At 33.8% G+C, this 20,636-nt stretch overlaps 1 protein-coding gene across 1 annotated transcript; it reads left to right on the top strand.

Annotated features, from left to right (window-relative positions):
* Positions 1-3,159: 3,159 nt before the first annotated feature.
* Positions 3,160-3,798, top strand: LOC143546933 (disease resistance protein RPV1-like). Its single transcript, XM_077038478.1, has one exon. The coding sequence runs from the start codon at positions 3,160-3,162 to the stop codon at positions 3,796-3,798; it is 639 nt and encodes a 212-aa protein (XP_076894593.1).
* Positions 3,799-20,636: the final 16,838 nt, after the last annotated feature.

Here is a 20,636-nt window from a genome sequence, read left to right as displayed (position 1 = left end):
ACTTTAGTTTAAATTAGCAATTTTCCAAGTGTTTAGAATAAGTTAACCTTTGAACGTGGTAGATAATAGGTTGAAGTTTTGCTTCCTCTTTCGTGATTGTGCGGGTAGGACCGTCACTTGCACTTAGTAGAATGGCTAAACTTTACCTACATCTGACCTGCGTGGAGGTTTTCCTCATCCTTTTGTTAGAAATTCTCTGTTTTGAATAAGTTATCCGTTCGACGCGCGGTTGTCAATAGGTTTGGTTTCCTCTCATGATTTGTGCGGTTAGGACCGGCACTTTCATTTAGTTGACCAAAGTTTACTTATGACTGACCTGCGTGAAGGTTTGCCGTTTTTAGGGTTTATGCGGGTTTTGCCGCCTTCCCCACGCAACGACTTTCCACGTAATTATGCGATGAAAACCAGCATATCCGTGTTGAAAGTTCTTAAAAGTATAAATGTAAAATCATCAGCGTCGATGTTCTAAGGAGAATCATTTCCATTAGAAGTGGCTCTGGGCCTTTTCTTTACAAATTTGGAATTGATCTACATGCAAACTGTGTAATTGAGCTCCCTTCCATGTTGTTGGGATGGGAGTGCCATCTAGCCGATATGCACCTGGTTCGGGATCTCGTTGCTTGCGCAGTATGTAGTCTCCAACATTGAAGCTGCAATTTTATTCGTGTTTTCCCCAACTGGGGTTCTACACGCATCAGCCTGCTCAGCGTTCATTGCGCCACGAGGTGCGCGAGGGTCCCATCTCTGACAAATGCTTCGACCATGTCCTTTACGTCTATGCATTCTTCAGTGTTGTGGCCTTTTGTTCTGTGAAAGTCACAGTATTTGCTCCGATCAGCATTGTGACGATGTCGGATTATTGGAGCCTTTGGCCATGGGAGCTCCTCAGTGGCGAATATCTCGGTGACGCTTTTGGTGAGTGGCGTCCATCTGGAGTTCTGATTTGACCGTTCGTTATCCCTTCCGCCTAACCGATGTTGCAAGCCGGATGAGGTGTCAAAGTTTACCCTTGACTGCCAAATGCCTAGCTTCCGCTTTTTATTTAATCGGGCGGTAAGGACGTTATCTTCTCTTGTTTTTTGGGTGTAGAGGTTTGTGCTCTGTGGGAGATCTCTACCCAGTTGCTTCTCCGTTTCCGCAAAGCGTTTTGCTGCTGTCATGATGGCATCCCATGTGGATGGCATGCCATCTTTACCCGTTAAGGTGCGGATGAGTTCTGGGTCGTTCGCGCCCTGGATGAAAGCAGCGCGAACAAGATCTTCGCTGATATTACCCAGACTTAGCTTCTTTGAGTTGAAGCGAGTGATGAAGTCTGGCAAAGATTCATCTTTTTCTCGAATGCAATTGAGGATTGTCCATTGCTCCTCGGTATACTTTCTTTGTTGGCTGAAGTGTTAGCTAAACTTCTGCTGGAAGTCTTCCCAATCGTAAATGTGGTGGACCGGTAGACGATCAAACCATGCTCTAGCTGCCCCAAGAAGCGTCATTTGGAACATGTAACACCACGTAGGTTCCGTCCAACTACTGACGGTTGCCCCCGCTATGAACCTGTTCAAATGATCGTCTGAATCAGATATACATCGTAAGTGCCGATGTTGGACATCTGTTTGGCACTTTTGGGGACGATTGCTTCCGCAATGTCCCTTGCAAATTTGGACGTTCCCGCCTTTGCAGCAGTTGGTGTAAATGTTTTCGAGAAGTCACGTGGATTTCCACCTGTGTTTTTTGGTTTGAAGGTTTCTTCAAAATGCCTTATCGGTTGGGAGTCCGTTTCCTTACGCTTCCCTTTCGCCCTATGACGAGGGTTTGCGTCACTATCGGATTCCTCCGAATCATTGTCCCAGTACTCTCCGAATTCGTCAGCCTGTTGGACGGAACGCAAGCGTTCGTCCAACTCAGCTTGGAATTCCTTCTGACGTGCCTCCGCCCATGCTTTAACTTGTTCAAGTGTTTGGCGGGGGAGTCTCGTCTGTTGTCTTTCCGCCTGGTATTATTGAATCCCAGGGGATGGTTGTTTACTGCACTTGCCCCAGCTTAGATAACTGGGGTAGTGTTCGTAAAATTTACTGCACTTGCCCCGGCTTGGGTAACCGGGGTAGTGTTCGTAAAAACTGTGTAGTCGTCGGTATTCCCCCCAGTAGCTGGGGTTGTGGTTACCGGAGTTTCTTTAACCATCTTTCCAGAAGTTTGAAAAAACTGAAAAGAAATGAAGTTCTAGCTTTATGCACGGATGGCGCCAATGAAGAAATGAAGTTCTACCTTTGATGGGTAATACCTTCATCTTGTTTATATTGTCATATTCCTAGTTTAAAACATGAGTATATACGCACGGGGCAATAAAAATAAGGGTTTTCTAAAATCTGTTTAAAAAATATGAAATGTGTTAACCTTAGAACCGGTTTCACAAGTGATTAACAGTAGAAGAAGAGCTAGATTTTGCAACACAAACAAGATTACAAGAACACAAACCTTCAACCAGCAATTGCTTCTTGAACGAAAAAAAGAAACCTTTGGCTACAAGCTACTGATCAAACATGCACCACAATACACCAACAAACAGTTCAATGTTTTTATTGATAAATTACAAACTCAAAAACTCTATCGGCTTGGTGTACACTGTACATACACCCATACGGTTCTAATCCTAATCAAATAGTACATAATTTGTATCTAACACAAATAGAGTTTAGGATAAGACTAAATTGAAATAAGACTAACTTATTAATTAATAGATAATAAGTGAATTATTATTTAAAATCTCCTCAAGGCCACCCATGAGATTTACCAAACCGCCATTTATTCAAATATTGTTTCGTTTAATAAAATGACAACAAAAATGATTCAAGTTTTAATGTGAATTATATGAAGGATCACTAATTCAAAAATACTTCTTCTATAAAATCCCAAGATTGTCTGATTTCCATTAACGAAAAAATATTTTCAATAGTTATCTTTGTAGTGTGCCTTTCGTAGAAGGTGGGTCCAATAACGGTGCTCTGATATAGAATTGAAATATACTGTCCATTTGGGATTATCACTAATCTGATTGAATCTTCTTTAAAACACAGGCATGAAGCTAAGTTCATTGAGAAAATTATTAAAGACATTTCACCAAAGCTACATTTAATCAGCTTGAATGTTGATGACAACTTAGTAGGCATGGAGACCCGGCTATTAAACGTGGTTTCATCTCTAGAACTTGATTCCGATGATGTTCTTATGATTGGGATCAGGGGGATGGGAGGTGGTGGAAAGACGACTTTGGCCAGAGCTATTTTTGATCATATATCCATCCATTTTGAAAGTAAAAGCTTTGTTGAGAATGTCCGGGAACGTTCACAAGGCTCTGGTTTGAAGGAATTGCAAAAGCAGGTCCTTCAAGATGTCTTAAATGATCAAAAACTTGATGTAAATAGTGTTTATGATGGAAAATGTATGATGAAAAAGATGATACATGGTAGAAACGTTCTTCTTGTTCTAGATGACGTGGATCATATCGAACAGCTTGCTGCGTTAGCAGGTATGCCTAATTGGTTTAAGCCAGGAAGTAGAATCATCATCACAACAAGAGATGAGCAAGTGCTGATAGCACACAAAGTGAACAACATTCATGATGTCAATCTGCTATCAGATCAGGAAGCACTTTGCCTCTTCAGTTGGCATGCATTTGGGAGAGAGATTCCAATTAACGGGTATAAAGAGTTATTAGAAAAGGTTGTACATTACGCTGTTGGTCTTCCCTTAACAATCAAAGTTTTGAGTTCACATCTTTGTGGTAGAAGTGAACTTGAATGGTAGATGCCATAAATAGATTAAAAAATATTCCGCTGAAAGAAACTCTAGAAAAATTGGAACTAAGCTATAATGGTCTAGAAAATGACCAGAAAGAAATATTCCTAGATGTTGTATGCGTGCTGAAAGGTGAAACGAAATACAGAGCAATCAGAATACTTGAAAGTTGTGGATTTAATGCTTGATTGGTTTAAGAGTTCTTGAGCAAAAATCATTAATAACTATTTCCAATGGACATGGTTTCGACATCCATGATCATATAGAAGAAATGGGCAGGAATATTGTTCGGCGTTTGCACCCTAACGAACCTAGCAAACATAGTCGATTATGGATTAAAGAGGAAATTAAAGATATATTGGTCAATGAATTGGTAAGTTTCAAGCTTATATGAATGGTGGAAAACTAGGATGTTTTCCATTTTCTATTTCACATTTTCATAACAACTTCTTTTTATTATTATTTACAGGGCACCGAAGCAACACGAAGTATACAACTAAATTTTACGTATGTTGATCGAGAAATCATTAACATAAATGGTCTTAGAAAGATGAAGGAACTTAGATTACTTTACATGGATTCTAGATATTTATATTTAGAAAACGATGAAGTTAGCCAATGCTTACCAGATGCCTTACAATCTCTATGCTGGCATGGATACCCTTTTCGGTCCTTACCTGAAACATTTCAAGCAAATATGCTTGTTAACCTTGACATGCGTGGTGGAAATATTGTAGGTCCCGAAACCGGATCAAACAACAAAACAAACTAAGTACTAGTCGTTCTTGGATCAACCTCACAACTAGTTGGCAGAAACAACTAGTCGAACCGAGATCTCGGATCTTGTGTGTGTGGGTAAGGGAGGCCGAAAGTGAGAGAGGTTAGGGAGAGTTTTGGAGTTAAAGAATACTTGGATAATAATTTGTGAAAAGGTTAGTTTGGTGTATGAGACACACACACCTTATATATGTGTGTGTTTACTCATACACCTCTTTCATTAATAACGTCCAATGGGCTCCAAATACAAAGGCCTCGGGCCCAAACATACAAATGTAAACAAATAAACAACTTAAACGTACACTAGTTACAAATACGAAAGACTACTATCGAAATGGACCTTACAATCTCCCTCTAGTCTTTTGTATTTGCCTTATTTCCTTCTCACCCCTCGCATTCCGACTCATATTCGAATACCTCATCTGGATCTTCTTCAAATGGTTGTTTTTCAACAAGTATTCTGGCGAACTTGTTGAACTTTCCAACGATGGCGTTCGTGTTGTCACGACGGACATCTTCAACTGAACAGAGGGGTGACTCTATTAGCTTCTTGAGGTCCCGAAGTCCAAGTCCTGCAGTTCAAGCTCATCAAAGAACGTGAGCTCATGACTGCGAGTGCAATTTATGATAACTTCGCCATATTCGTTGTCGAATTCCCATGCAATGAAGTCGTGAAGAAACTTCGACCTCGTTCACATGTTTCCCATCCTACTAACGCTATAGAATTTGGTTCCTTTTCTTGAGTTTCTTCGAGCAGGTACAGCAACATGAGTGACAACATGTTTATCAACGGCTGACTCAACATTCTCCCTAACCGGTGTGTCGGGATTAGGAGAATAATTGATGCCATCATCACTTTCATCATTATCTTCATCCACGACTTTCTCAACTGTAGGGACGGTACATGCAAAAGAGCAGAAGTTAAGTAAAGAGGCGATCTCAGCCTCCACCGCAGCTTCCGTTTCCCTCGTTTTCTCAGCCTCCTTTGACGGCTCAAAGTCAGCCGCCTTAATTTAGGTGGCATCACCACTACCACTTCCACTACCATCACTGTTTCCACTATCAGACTCGTCATCATCGTCCTCATCAGCACCGTCACGAGCGAATCCAAGCAATTTGAATATATACATGATATATTCTTGTCGGGTCAATACTTAACGAACTATGCAATGAGGACCTTGTTGTAAACAAAAACCCATTTTGACTAAATACTTAAAAATTAAAATAAAATTTAAAAATTAAAAATTAAAATTTTAAAATAAGTTTAAAGTAAAATAAAGTTTTAAAAGTTTAAATTAAAATAAAACAGAAAATGAAACTTTTTAGACAAAAATGAAATTTATTCAAAATTTAAAATAAGTTTTAAAGTAATTACAAAGATGAAAACAAAAGTAAAATAATTTAAGAAATAAGAATAAAATAAGATAAAATCAAATAAGTTAGAAGTAAAGATAAAATTTAAAAATAAAGTTAAAAATAAAAAATAAAGTTAAAATGAACATTAAAAATTTCAAATTAAAAATTAAGACAAACACAAGATTTATACAAACCTTAAAGAAAAAAAGTTTAAAATTTTAAAGAAAAAAAATTAAAAACACGATTGCAAAATAAAGTTGAAATTAAATAAATTAAGATAAAATCAAATAATTTCATAAATAATTTAAAAAGAAGTTAAAATAAAATTAAAAGAAATATAAGTTAAACTAATTTTAACATGTAAAATAAAAACTTAAAAATGAGCTAAAATTTAAAATAAAATAAGGAGAAAGTTAATAATATATTAATCATGTTAATTAATATACAAAATAAGCTATTAATACTTGTTTTTTATGAGAAAGATCATGACATGGAATCATATCGTCTATAGTGTCCTAGATCACACTTCTATTTGGATATTATTATGCCAACAACCCAAAGTTGATTGTTGATATGTTGGTCCACCTTCAAACTTAACAAGTATTTTAATTTCACAGTGATACGTTGAAGTATAGTTAGGCACAATACTTGTGTGGTCCCCTGTTAATCCAACATGTTACATACTCCATCATACCTCGGGCATACTTTGTGTTCATCAGTATCACCCCGAATTGACTCCGACCCCTAATGATTGATCAAAACATTTTGAGCTTCATAGACTTTTTGCAAATTTTCTTTCAAACAATATGTAAAGGTTGAACCATGGACTTACTAGCCTTGTTGACTTATGCCTTCATATAAAATGTTTAGGACTTACTTGTTTGCCCCACATTACGTGGTTCTAATATACCCATTTTTGTGTGATAAAATTTTCAACATTTTTGTTGTTGATTTTGAATACTTTTTGAGTATTTTGTAGTTTTTTTGCTTTTTCAATAATTTTTGATATCTTTCAAAATTTGAAGATAAAGCAAGAAATAATTTTCCATTGTGACCAATCACTAACGGCCTCGTGTATGACTGACTATTAGGATTTTTGCCTTCATAAATATGACTTATTTGGAGTCGGCAACCGCTTCATAAGAGTGTAACCACTAGCATAGGCAGATATTTAAGTTTATATCACTGTGATATTTACTCATTTGTCAAGCCTATCTATACATCAAACAATGATCTTGTTGGCTTTTGATCTACTCTTTTTATGTGCTATGTTCACCTAAGACAATTTTCTATCATCTTCCACAGGTCGGATCAATTTCTCAAAATTTTCTGATATTTTAATGTTATCAGACTCCCTCTAAGAAGGAGCTCCCTCTAAACGAGAGATTATATTTTTAAGACTTTTTCAGATTTTCTTAAATAAAATAATAATATAAAATATTTTGGAAAGTCAAGTAACTTAATTTTGTTTTTCTTAATAAAGGTAAAATCTTTTTGGCGAGTTAAAGTTAACTCAATTTCTCCCTCTAAAATTGTGACATATTTGAAATATATTTACAATTTTCATATACAAAAAGATAAAAGAAATATGAAATAAAATAAAAAATTAAAAAGAAAATTTTAAAACAAAATAAAAATAAAACAAAAGTTTCAAATTTTAAAACTTAAAAAAATAAATTTGAAAATAAAAGTTTAAAATTTAAAATAAAAGAAAATGTTAAGCTAAATTAAAAAGGAAACTAAATTAAAAAAAACTTAGATAAAATAAACTTTTAAGTAAAAAATAAAGATAAAATGAAATAAAACAAAATAAAATTAAAATAATTTTAAAATAAAATTAAAAAAAATAAAGAAAAAACAAAAAAAAATTAAAACTTAATTTTGTACTAAAGAGATCATGCCAGGTGAGTCAACGAGAAACATAAATCTGGCACGATTAAAGGCTTTAGTAAACAGGTCTGCAAAGTTATCATCAGTATCGACCCATTCTATTGACAAGTCTTTCGGTTCAAATTTGAGAGATGCTAAGCAAGTTGTGGTTCAGTTGTTTCACCAGATTGACGTCATCAAGCGTCAGACTCCATTTAACACTCTACCATGTTTAGTGATATTTTCACCCATATCTCCAGCAAAAGAAACGTATCCGCCATCAAACGGTTTAATGTCAAACAACAAGGATTCGTCTCATGTCATGTGTCGAGTACAACCACTATCCAAATACTAAATACTATTTACATAACGTCTTGGCTAACCCTACACATTAGCAGTTTAATTAGATACAGGTTCCCGAGACTTAGTTGTCTCGGGAGGGTTAACCACAATGTTATCAAATGTCCTTTTCTCGTTCTTGTTTATGAAGTTGTGGGACGTGCATGTCAGAATCAGAAGAACAGTCTTTAGATTCCATGCACGAGCATGTTTCCTGTTTTTAACAGATTTTCGAGACTGTCTCCTTCTTGGTTTTAAAACAACATCCTCAGATTTTTCAATCTTTTGATTTCTTTTCTGCTTTCTTTTTTATGAATTCTTAGACCTTTCAGTCTTTGAATTCCTTTTTGCTCTCTCCTTCTTGGTTATCCAAAAAGGAGGTTTGTCATTCCTTTTATTTCTGGATCTCACATCCATTTCGCTTGCAAAACTGTCAGGTTGATCATTTCTTGTTCTTGAGCTTGGTTTAGCTCTTGAACGGAATTGATTAAACCTACTGTTCGTTTCTCTTTTCATCTTATGCCAGCTCTTGCAATGTCTTGCAAGGTGAGATGGGCTACCACACACAAAACAAAGTTTTCTTCTATCTTCCCTATAGAAACCGTCAGAATGATAATACATGGGTTGTGGTGAATAAGGAGATGGTTGTACGAAAACAAACAAGCTGTCAGATCTATGACCCCGATCATCAAAAACATTTGTATCAGTAGGAATTCATATAATCTTGTGGATAATAAACATAGTAGCTATTAACAAATTGATTGTACAATTGAGGTTGATAATATTGATTAGTAGATTGATAAAAATTGTTTCTATGAGGTGGGACATATTTACCAGATGTACTTGTCTTTTCCATTTCAAAACAATTTTCATTAACTTTGGTTTCCTCAACTTTACAACTATTTGACGAACAACTAGGTAAGCTAGTATTCACATATACCTGTTCATGCACGTTTCTATCAACAATGGTTTCATCAAAAGTAGTTTCACAGTCACTATCAGAAATGGAAACATCATTTTCATTTTCAAGAGTCGTGCCAACATGAACACTCTCATCAGATACATCACATCATTGTTCAAAATGTTTTTGGAAACAATATTATTACAGACAGGGTTGTTAATAGATGAATCAAAAAGTAAGTTTTTATCTCCATAACACATGTTTGTTTCCATACACCCATTTTCTTCTACACGACTTGCTACAGAAGATGAATCACTATTAGGATTAACTCAGGAATTAGCTGAAATTATAATCTTGGGAGCTGCAGGAACAAATGTCTTTGATATGGGTACATGACCAATACCATAGACCATTTCTTCCTCAGGAGGAGAGTTAAAATCAAAGTGAGGAAGGCTAGTATAGTTATTGTTAAACGGTGGTGGTACAGCGTTAGAGTTACAAGATACGGACTAATTAACTAATTTCAAATACAACTAGTTGATAAAAATTTAAAATACAAATGACAAATAAGTAACCATATGTAATCCATATGTAATATGCGGATAAAATAACACCACGTGAATGTAGGCCAAGGTGAATCCAAATGTGCAAGTGAACGACTATTGATGCATAAACTAAGCATGTTAAGTCTGAATAATAATAATAATAATAATAGCTTTACTTTGTAACCTAACAAAAACTAAGCACGTATCAAAGTTTTATATGTCTACATTTAATAATATACAATTCTATCCGTACAAATGTTTTACGTTATAACTACCACTTCTAGTAACTCGCAAGGTGTTCTGATGATGTGCAAACATAAAATCACCAGCTAGAAGCGCAACTCATGTACCATAAAGCTAAGAAAACGCATAATGAAATCATGTGAGTTGGGCTTTACAAAATCTTTAAAGGGGATTATGTGATCTTAATGAAATTATAATAATATAATCATGAAACATATCTATGTATTTAAAAGTGTTAGCTCTTCTCATCACTTTGATCATACACACCATCATCATGTATAAAGCTTGGAGCCAGAATCATTCGAATCCTCTTAGCCAAACGGTTATGTTTTTATGTGAGTTCCCTGAGTTATAAACGAGTATATTACATTAAGTAAACCAATTAATTGATGATTAAAAGTAAATATATAATATAATAAAATGTTTACCCCAATATAATTTCATTCTCTTGTCAATCATAACGTCTTGTTTCCCGTTCCATGGGATCCTAGACCTAATGCATGTACAACAAAGATAATTCCAGGAATGAAATTAAAATATATCAAAATCAGCTCATAATAGACGTAATATATCTTTACATTCGTATTAAAATTAGCAAATTACAACAGTCATAACTTTTAGACCATCATTTCCCACCATGGTCCTATAAAATCTCTTAACTTTTCAATCTAAAGTTTCTACGGCTGTTATATGAAAAGGATATGGTATTTTATTTAATAATAAGAAAAGGATCCAGTTACAACAGAGAGGCAGGTAAGAGGGCAACAAGCTGCGCCGCCACCCATTTGAATGGAAACCCGATCCTACTAAAAACATAGTTATCGTTCTTCGGCGTCGTTGAGTTACTGTGCATGACCCGCTAAACTCTTTTTAAAAACGAAGCAGCATTGGGGCAAGAGACCCAAATGTATCAAAAGCAACAAATTAGTTACACATACTAATCTGAGTGAGTTACAATATATCATTTCCCTCCATGGTCTTCTAAAATCTCTTAACTTTTCAATCTAAAGTTCCTACAACTATTATATTAGACTAACAAAACAAATTAGTTACACATACTAATATGAGTGAGTTACAATATATCATTTCCCTCCATGGTCTTCTAAAATCTCCTAACTTTTCAATCTAAAGTTCCTACGGATGTTATACTGGACTAACAAAACAAATTAGTTACACATACTAATCTGATTGAGTTACAATATCATCTCTATAAAATTGAATAAACTTCACCAAACAATAAACATTGAGATCTAAACACTGCAAAAAAAGTGAGCATTAGATACTAACGTATTAGGGACTAACAGTTTCAGATACGTACTATCGGAGACTGATTTATAGGTTACAGTTAGTACTGGTGTAACACCCCGGCTAAAGCGGAAACGCCTGAGTGTGACGTACAGATTGCCCAAAACACATGTGACACTATTAAGTGACAATATTATCATTAATTAATTTATACATCAAGTACACAAGTTTGTAACCGGAAATACAAGGAAAAATACAAGAACAATTAACAACTTATCCATTTATTGATATACCCTAAGTTCTAATGTCTTCTTCATATGTCAACTTTGAATAGATGTACCTGTAGAATATATATAATAATGTCGACTATATGAATAGTTGGTGAGTTCACACAAGTTTTTATTATACGTACGTAAAAATCATACAATTCCATGAACAAGTGTAAATGAGCAAGTAATGTCCTTTCCAACTGGGATTGTGCACCAGCGTACTCAGATAAGCGCAAGTAAGGTCCTTTCCAGTTGGAATTGTGCACCAACGTACTCGGATAATGAGGCCCTTTTCCACTCATAACAACAAATGTATTGAGCGCAAAAGGGGGCGTATGATCATACTATCTTGAAGTAATCCATGAGCAAGTAATTTGTAGCAAGTAAAAAGTAAACACACAAGTCCATGATGCGAATTGTAGTTTGTAAATAATAAATAAACGAAATTGAATTTTTGATAAGATATATATGCTACCCCAAAATAGTAGAAAATGGTAAAAAGGGGTGTGAGAAACTCGCCTATGAAATAGGAATACAACTTGGAAACCAAACGGAAAGCGCGTTATATGAAACCGAACGATCGAATCTCACGAGCTCGATTGGTGCCGGAATGATAGCGAACGGAGGGTGGCCGGAATCGGATTTTGACGAACGGTTTATGGGATTTAGAGTGTATATTAGATGGAGATGAATATGTGAGCGAGTTTAGATGAACGAGTAGGTTGTATTTATAGGCTTAAAGATCCGATTGATGTTAATATCGAGTTAATGGTGTTCTTTATTATAATCCGGTTATTGGTTGATTAATACGAGTTAATTACGAGTTAGATGGCGAAATAAATTGTATATTATTGTTCGTCGTTTAAGGAGAAGTCATTTAGAATACTTTACCGGATCAAACGGAGTTATTATGGGGCGTTTGGTTTACTCCGGCGCCAATTCCGGCCGCCGGAGGTTTCGCTAGAAAACCGTGATGCCATGGTAGGGGACGGGCTGTTGCATCCTTTTTTATTATTATTATTATATTTTATATGAATTTCATATTTACAAAACAGCCCCTCAACTATCAACATGAATAGAGTTTTGAATTAAAGTAAATTACACAACAAACCTTGAACTTCATAATGTATTAGAAATGGAAATAAGAGTTTATTAAATTCTTTGTATTATACTTGGGTAGCTCGGGATTCGTTTAAGTAAACTTTAATTACCGGAGTTTTGTAATTTAAACAAAACGAATTGAAAATTTAATTATAACTTGAATTATCGAGAATAATGTATAGCTAATAAACAAAATATACGAATACATCGAGACATCGAAATGTCAAAACGTGTCGGTTTAACGAATATAAATACATAAGACAAATCTTTAAATATATTTATATTTGTGTATATATTCATAAATAAAACCGGAAATTTAAAATGGGTCGGGTTTTCGGGTTTGAAAAGTGACGAATGTTACAGAACTTACAACTTTTAGAAATTTCGTCCCGAAATTAAAAATAAAAATAAAATTTAAAAGAGAACAACTAATATACAGAGTTGTTAGAAATTTTAACAATTTTATACATACATACATAATTAAAATAAGATAACGTCGATCTTTGAATGACCCGAAAGAACGCCACAAATAGGAGATATGACAAGGACACTTATATATAGGATGTACCAGCGACGTATCCACCATGCTCTTATCATATTGTGTTTGTCCCGTTCTCCAAAATCATTTCAAGTTCCGATTTATTTCACACAACCGGACTTATTATATTTTTCATGCGAGGACTTTGATAATTACGTGTCGACCCATAATTACCTCTATCGTCGGATGGTCCATATAACTTGTTCTACTGTGTGGTTTTAAGACATAGACTTTACATAGGTAAATAAAATTCTCATATATAACGTTGAAAATCAAAAATAATGAATTTAATGAATAAAAACATTACAACACACAATGATAGACCATTCTGGCCAAGGACAACACGAAAACACTAAGTCAAATCATCGTGTCTAAACCAAGTAAAAGATGTTAAAAAATCAAAATAAACGAGATAATGAAATTAAAGAATGAAAAATTTAGAATTATAAACATCGTAACATGTGATTGAAATAATGGAATCGAAAATAATGTGACATATAAACATAGCATTTAACCAACGAGATATGAATATGTAACTTGATAACGCAATGGGTTCGAGAATAGCCTAAATGAACGAACTTTGAAGTATCAAAATATCATGATGTAAAAAAATCTCCAATAGAACATCGATGTGACAAATGGCAACATTGAGATAAATAAACAATTATATCTTACAAACATGTAAATTGATAATAACTTGAAATGAAATGGATAAACGAAAATTTTTATACTAAAATATTGAAATCGATTAAGTTTGTGAAAAGAAAATTTTTCAATAGTAACTTTGTGCTTATCAAGTATATAATTAGAACTTCGAAATTAAAATAAAGTATTTGTCTTAGATTGATGAAATCAAGAACAATAAAATGGTTCAAATAAAACATTGAGTGGAAGAGAAGTATAAGAATAAACAAAACAATTTGTATAAAAACATAACATCAGATAAACTCGGCATGTACATGAGACACAGCCCCGTTTCTAAGTAAACGAATTCGTTTGGAGAGAACCGGTCACCGATAGTAAAATGGAGAAACAAAATGAAAATACGGTTTCTATTAGGTAACTATGTTCACATACATGTTAGTAGTCCCAATTTCCACTTAACGGTTACGTTGATGGGAAATTGGTCATAAATCATAGAATTCGAAATAACAAACGTAAACCGATTTAATAAAGCGAATAAGAATAATGTACGAAGTTACATTTCGTAAAATACAAACGAATATTGATCAAAGATCAATGAACAATTAGAATAAACTTCGTAAACAATATTCTAAAGACGTGGATGAAAAAATACTTTGGGTTATGTCCGGAAAAAAATACGTGAAAGGGAAGTTAAAGAAACGAAAATGTTGCTTGTGACGCTTGTCTTCTCGAATATTGGTTTATTTGGGGTAAGAGAGGTTGACGTGGGAGGTGGTGCCATGATTTCTTAGCCGAAACTCATTGGCGTTAACTAAGGGGAAAGAAAGGAAATGATACAACGTATATTTTTAATTTACAAAAATCGGTTGTAAATCGTGATGCTTTTTTTTTTATCTCATGATAAAATAAAATTTATTCTATTTTACTTAGGCAAAAAGTTTTTTTATTTACTATCGCTAAGAGTTGCACATTTTATGAAACTTTCACATAAAAACAAATGTTTTCTTTTGGCCCGCAACCTAGGTAGAAAGGAAAGAAATGATTGTCAAAATATCCGACTTGTTGAATGAAAAATAGCCTTAAAGGGCTTAAGATTTGTTTGGAACAAGAAGTTTACTTTAAATATGGTTTGAATAAATAATTACATTATTATTAGTGGTGACAATAATACTAACAATAATAATATTACTAATAATAATAAATAGTATTAATAAATTTTATTAATAATAATATTGATAATGATGTTAATAAAAATAATGATGACGGTAATGGTACTAATAATAATGGTGGTAGTAATATTAATAATGATGTTGATAATTTTAATAATAATAATAGAGGTAATAAATCTTTTTTTAAAGAAAATCCATTTGATTGAAAGTTAAAAATAACTGAGGATTTAGGGTTAGGTGTGAGGTGTTAGTAAAATTAATAGATTGTAGGAAAGTATGCAAAAAAAATATAGACGAGTTTGATGAGATTTGTAAAGATCTAAGTATTGAAACCGGAAAATCGTGTAAGGTCGACAAAGAATGCGGGATTAGGATATTGTATGGCGGAAACAAGTTAGGCCTTCCGAAGTATAGCTGGTGTGCTAGGGTCACCACAATTATAATAGGCTTGAAGCATGAGGTCAAACATGTGATTGAGATAAATGGTTAGGTACATGTATTGCAGATGGGCGAGTGGCGTTGAGTTTGGGTGGGTTTTAGCAATAAGTGGTAATTGAATATACCACAAATTGAAGTATATCAACGTTTCAGGGAAGTAAAGTGGTGGGATTTACACATACCATACAAAGAGTGTGTTTTAGCGTGAGGCCTTTCGGTTGGTTTAGTTTGTGTTTCCAAGAATGGTGCTGGGTTTGAATTTAAATTTACTATAGCGATGGAGTTGGGTGTGGTTAAACGTGGAGTGATCGGGATCGCGGAGGCCATTTGCTTGATAACTTGGATCGTCATTTCGCCGGTTGAATGCGACAACTAGGAAAACAAGAAGGCGTGATACGAAACGTGAGGAATTTGCGTGACTTGGGACGCAGGTATAAAAACGACTAATAGATACATCAATGAAACAAGTAAAGAAAAGAAATCATATGAAACAAAATTTGAAATCGAAATTGGAATTCCCATGAGACGTCATGATTTTTCACATTCAATAAATGAAAATCTAAAAAAATTATTGAATAATCATATGGAATAAATATTGAACTTAACAATAAATTGTAGAAACGAATTGTAAATCGAGTGTTCATGTACCACCAAAACTTTTTAAATTTTCAATTCTAAAACATATTAGTAAAATAACAAAGGAATCGTTTGAAATTCGGTTATTAATTTGAAACTTTTAAAAGTTTAAACCGTAAATGAGCGTATAAACAATGAAAACGTGTCACAAAACTTTTTTAAAAAAAAACTTAACTATTCTCGTTAAAAAATGCGTAATTAAATTGAATCGAAAGTTGGGTATTCGTGTACAGACTTCCAGTTAAAACACATTGTAAAACATAGAGGAGTGCAACCATATTCTTTTCACAAAGAGAACATGGTCGCGTTTGAAAACTTAAAGTTGTGATTCATATGGCGTTGAAAGTGGTATGCTTTGGCTTAATAAAGTTCATTCTCTTTCCTAACTCTCCAAGTAAGCAACCGGGTCCCGCATCTGATTGTGATTTATACGCATTGCTTATTCTTAGGTATTAATAACCTTGGTGTCAAGAGTTTCGGAAAACAGGCACGTCCCCTTACAGTTACTACATTCCCGACATAATGAACCATCTTTAAGAAGAATAAATATCGGAACACCACAATGAAAATCAATAACTGAAAATGTTGGAAAAATCTTTATTTTTAGGCATAAGCCTTGGACTTGTGTGTGCTTGTGTAATTGAAGTAATTGAATCATCAGTATAATAGTATCAAGTAAGTGCTTCGAACAATCACATAAGACCCACATAATTTCTAATCATGCAACCTAAACAATTAAGCAAATAAACTATAACCAACTAGAACACTAAGTCTAATGTCATATCTTATAGTCACGGCTCTGATACCAATCTGTAACACCCCGGTTAAAGCGGAAACGCCTGAGTGTGGCGTACAGATTGCCCAAAACACATGTGACACTATTAAGTGACAATATTATCATTAATTAATTTATACATCAAGTACATAAGTTTGTAACAGGAAATACAAGGAAAAATACAAGAACAATTAAGAACTTATCCATTTATTGATATACCCTAAGGGCGTGTTCGTTTCACGGAATTCGTGGGAATTCAAAGGAAATGGAATTAAAATCCCATGGCATGACGTGTTCGTTTCATTGGAATTGGAATCTTAATTCCATTGTGGTGTGTTGGTTCAAAGATTTGAAATTGGAATTTAATTCCTTCAAATTCCTTTAAATATAGGGATTTCAAATCATTCCAAAATGTAGAGAAATTCATTGGAATCTTATATCGAGTTTTTTTTTAACGAGGACAACGAACAAAACATTTTAGTTTTTTTAGTTTTTTTGTTTTAAATTTGTATTTTGAGTTATGATTTTTTATTATTATTTTTGAATATTTTAAGGGGTTTTTAATCTTAATAGAAAACCCATAAAAAAACTCAAAAAAAATCATAATGCAAAATATATATAAAAAACAAAAAATCTAAAAAAGCTAAAATGTTTTCGTCGTTGTCATTGTAACAAAAAAAAACACTTGATTTCTATTCATTTGTTAAACGAACACATTAAGAATGTATTTGGATTTCAATTCCCCCCAATTCCAGTTCCTATTGGAATGTGCAGATTCCAAATCCAATTCCTTCAAATTCCAAATCCTATGAAAATTCCAATTTCAATCCATTCCATTCCGTGAAACGAACACGCCCTAAGTTCTAATGTCTTCTTCATGTGTCAACTTCGAATAGATGTACCTGTAACATATATATAAAATAATGTCAACTATTCATGAGTTCACACAAGTTTTTGTTATACGTACGTAAAAATCATACAATTCCATGAACAAGTGTAAATGAGCAAGCAATGTCCTTTCCAACTGGGATTGTGCACCAGTATACTCAGATAAGCGCAAGTAAGGTCCTTTCCAGTTGGAATTGTGCACCAACGTACTCGGATAATGAGGCCCTTTTCCACTCATAAAAACAAATGTATTGAGCGCAAAAGGGGCGTATGATCATACTATCTTGAAGTAATCCATGAGCAAGTAATTTGTAGCAAGTAACAAGTAAACACACAAGTCCATGATGCGAATTGTAGTTTGTAAATAATAAATAAACGAAATTGAATTTTTGATAGGATATATATGCTACCCCAAAATAGTAAAAAATGGTAAAAAGGGGTGTGTGAGAAACTCACCTATAAATAGGAATACAACTTGGAACCCAAACGGAAAGCGCATTATATGAAACCGAACGATCGAATCTCATGAGCTCGATTGGTGCCGGAATGATAGCGAACGGAGGGTGGCCGGAATCGACTTTTTGACGAACGGTTTATGGGATTTAGAGTGTATATTAGATGGAGATGAATATGTGAGCGAGTTTAGATGAACGAGTAGTTTGTATTTATAGGCTTAAAAGATCCGATTGATGTTAATATCGAGTTAATGGCGTTCTTTATTATAATCCAGTTATTGGTTGATTAATACGAGTTAATTATGAGTTAAATGGCGAAATAAATTGTATATTATTGTTCGTCGTTTAAGGAGAAGTCATTTAGAATACTTGACCGGATCAAACAGAGTTATTATGGGGCGTTTGGTTTACTCCGGCGCCGATTCCGGCCGCCGGAGGTCTCGCCGGAAAACCGTGATGCCAGGGTAGGGGACGGGCTGTTGCTGCATCCTTTTTTATTATTATTATATTATATATGAATTTCATATTTACAAAACAGCCCCTCAACATCAACCTGAATAGAGTTTTGAATTCAAGTAAATTAAACAAAACGAATTGAAAATTTAATTATAACTTGAATTATCGAGAATAATGTATAGCTAATAAACAAAATATACGAATACATCGAGACATCGAAATGTCAAATCGTGTTGGGTTAACGAATATAAATACATAAGACAAATCTTTAAATATATTTATATTTGTATATTTATTCATAAATATAACCGAAAATTTAAAATGGGTCGAGTTTTCGGGTTTGAAAAGTGACGAATTTTATAACAGGGGACTGACTTTTATGTGATTTATGTTTGTGACTAATAATCGGTCGCTAATATGTTGACACCTAATTTAAGACTAAAGTTCAGTCCTAAATGTGTTTGTACAATAGATGGTTTTGGAGGGAATCGTATTGGCGACATAATTTCAGTCCCAAATACTTTACCTCTATATTGGAAAATAGCGCAAATGTATTGGCGACTAGTATTCGATCTCAAATACTCAAATACAGAGGGAAAATATTTGAGACTAAAAATCCGTATTTAATATTTCCTAAATTAATTGAATTAAGGACGGACTGATATTCAGTGTTAAATGCCATTTGTATATGAAAACATCAAGGGCCGGTTTTCAGTCCCCAATTGTTTGACAAAATATTACCATTTAAAGGAATGTATTGGAGGCTGAAAAACGGTCTAGAAATTCATGCAAGGAAGTTTATTTAGAACTAATAATAAGTTTTTGAAGCGTTTCGTAGATAAAGAATTAGGGGCTGATATCCATTATCGGTAGAGTTTTTTTTATAAAAGAACTAGAGACCAATATTTCTCTTGGTGATTACGTAATTATGTACAACAATTAAGGTTAAATTGCGTGTGATGTGTAAATCTAGGTATTTTGCAAACTGAATATTTTAATTTTATGTATTATTTTAAAGATATTAACTAACCCCATGTTATTTGAATTTGTGACCTACACGAAACCATGTTATTTGGAAGTTACTAGTTAACATCTGTTTATTTTTAGCTTAATAACTAAAAGCAAATTCATAACTCTTTTGTTAATACATAAAATATATTTAACAAAAAGAAAAAAGGAATTTCAAAATTTTTTTCACATCTAAGGCTATAAATAGCCCATTAGTATTGTAAATTTAATATTAGAAAGGCTAAGAGTAAAAATGTATAACACTCGAGCAATATTTGTGGTGTTTGCTATTTTCCAGATTCCGATGATTCATTGAACCGTCGTGAAGATAATAAGTAAAGGTTCCAAGGCAGATAGAAAGACAAATTTTAGTCTGGTAATCATGGCATACATCTTTTGTTGTGACATGTTTCTTTCGTGACATGTTTATAGTATTGTTTGTTTACAATCGTTGCGCGAACTGATTTTAGGCGATTATGAGCGTATGGAAAGACGCATGCGTAGGATCTCCTCCAATTTAATATTGATTCGACCAGGGTCCAATTAAAGTGACATATATGACACATTCACGTACATAAATATTCCTCGAGTGTTATACATTTTTAGTTTTGACCCGTAACTGTTTTTTTAAAGATCATTCGTATTGTATTGACAAGCTATCTTTGATTGAGCAATGGTTTCGGCATCTTAAGGATAGCATTTGTATGTTAAACCATCTAAAATCACTTAAAGTTGATTATTAACTACCTGAGAATATATGCATATTAGAGTGTTTAGATGACTTAACCATACGGTATTGCAATTCCTTACGAGATATTCCTAACAGCATATGCAAGATGAAATGTCTAAAACTGTTAGAGCTCGTGGATTGTTATAAAATTAAGAAATTGCTAGATGAAATTGGGAGTTAGAATCTTTGAAAGAGTTAGGTATAATAAGTTCAGGCATCAGTCGTCTTCAGCAGATGATTAATGAATTGAAAGGTTTGCGTATTCCTGGGTCCAGGGAGCAACTTGAGTAATGTGGTTTTACAACGGTCATTTCTCAAGTGAAAGGCCTGTTAAAATCATAAAGGTCAGTTCGTTTCAACTTGTTACTTTGTGCTGGTAAGATATTTTACTTTTGTTTTATTGTGTCAAATATATTTTGATATAAGTTGTTTATATTTTTGGATGAGGTGTCGTGCTTCTATAC

Source organism: Bidens hawaiensis, unplaced genomic scaffold (assembly GCF_021521415.1).
Source record: "Bidens hawaiensis isolate Kalapana, Puna unplaced genomic scaffold, B.hawaiensis_p1.1 tig00014522_1, whole genome shotgun sequence".
NCBI classification, from domain to species: domain Eukaryota; kingdom Viridiplantae; phylum Streptophyta; class Magnoliopsida; order Asterales; family Asteraceae; genus Bidens; species Bidens hawaiensis.
Note: the sequence above shows the minus strand (reverse complement) of the source record. Positions and strands in the feature narration are given on the sequence as shown.

Bases quoted from the DNA above. Each gene is read 5' to 3' on its own strand.
- LOC143546933 (XM_077038478.1), top strand. From the start codon at position 3,160: ATGGAGACCCGGCTATTAAACGTGGTTTCATCTCTAGAACTTGATTCC.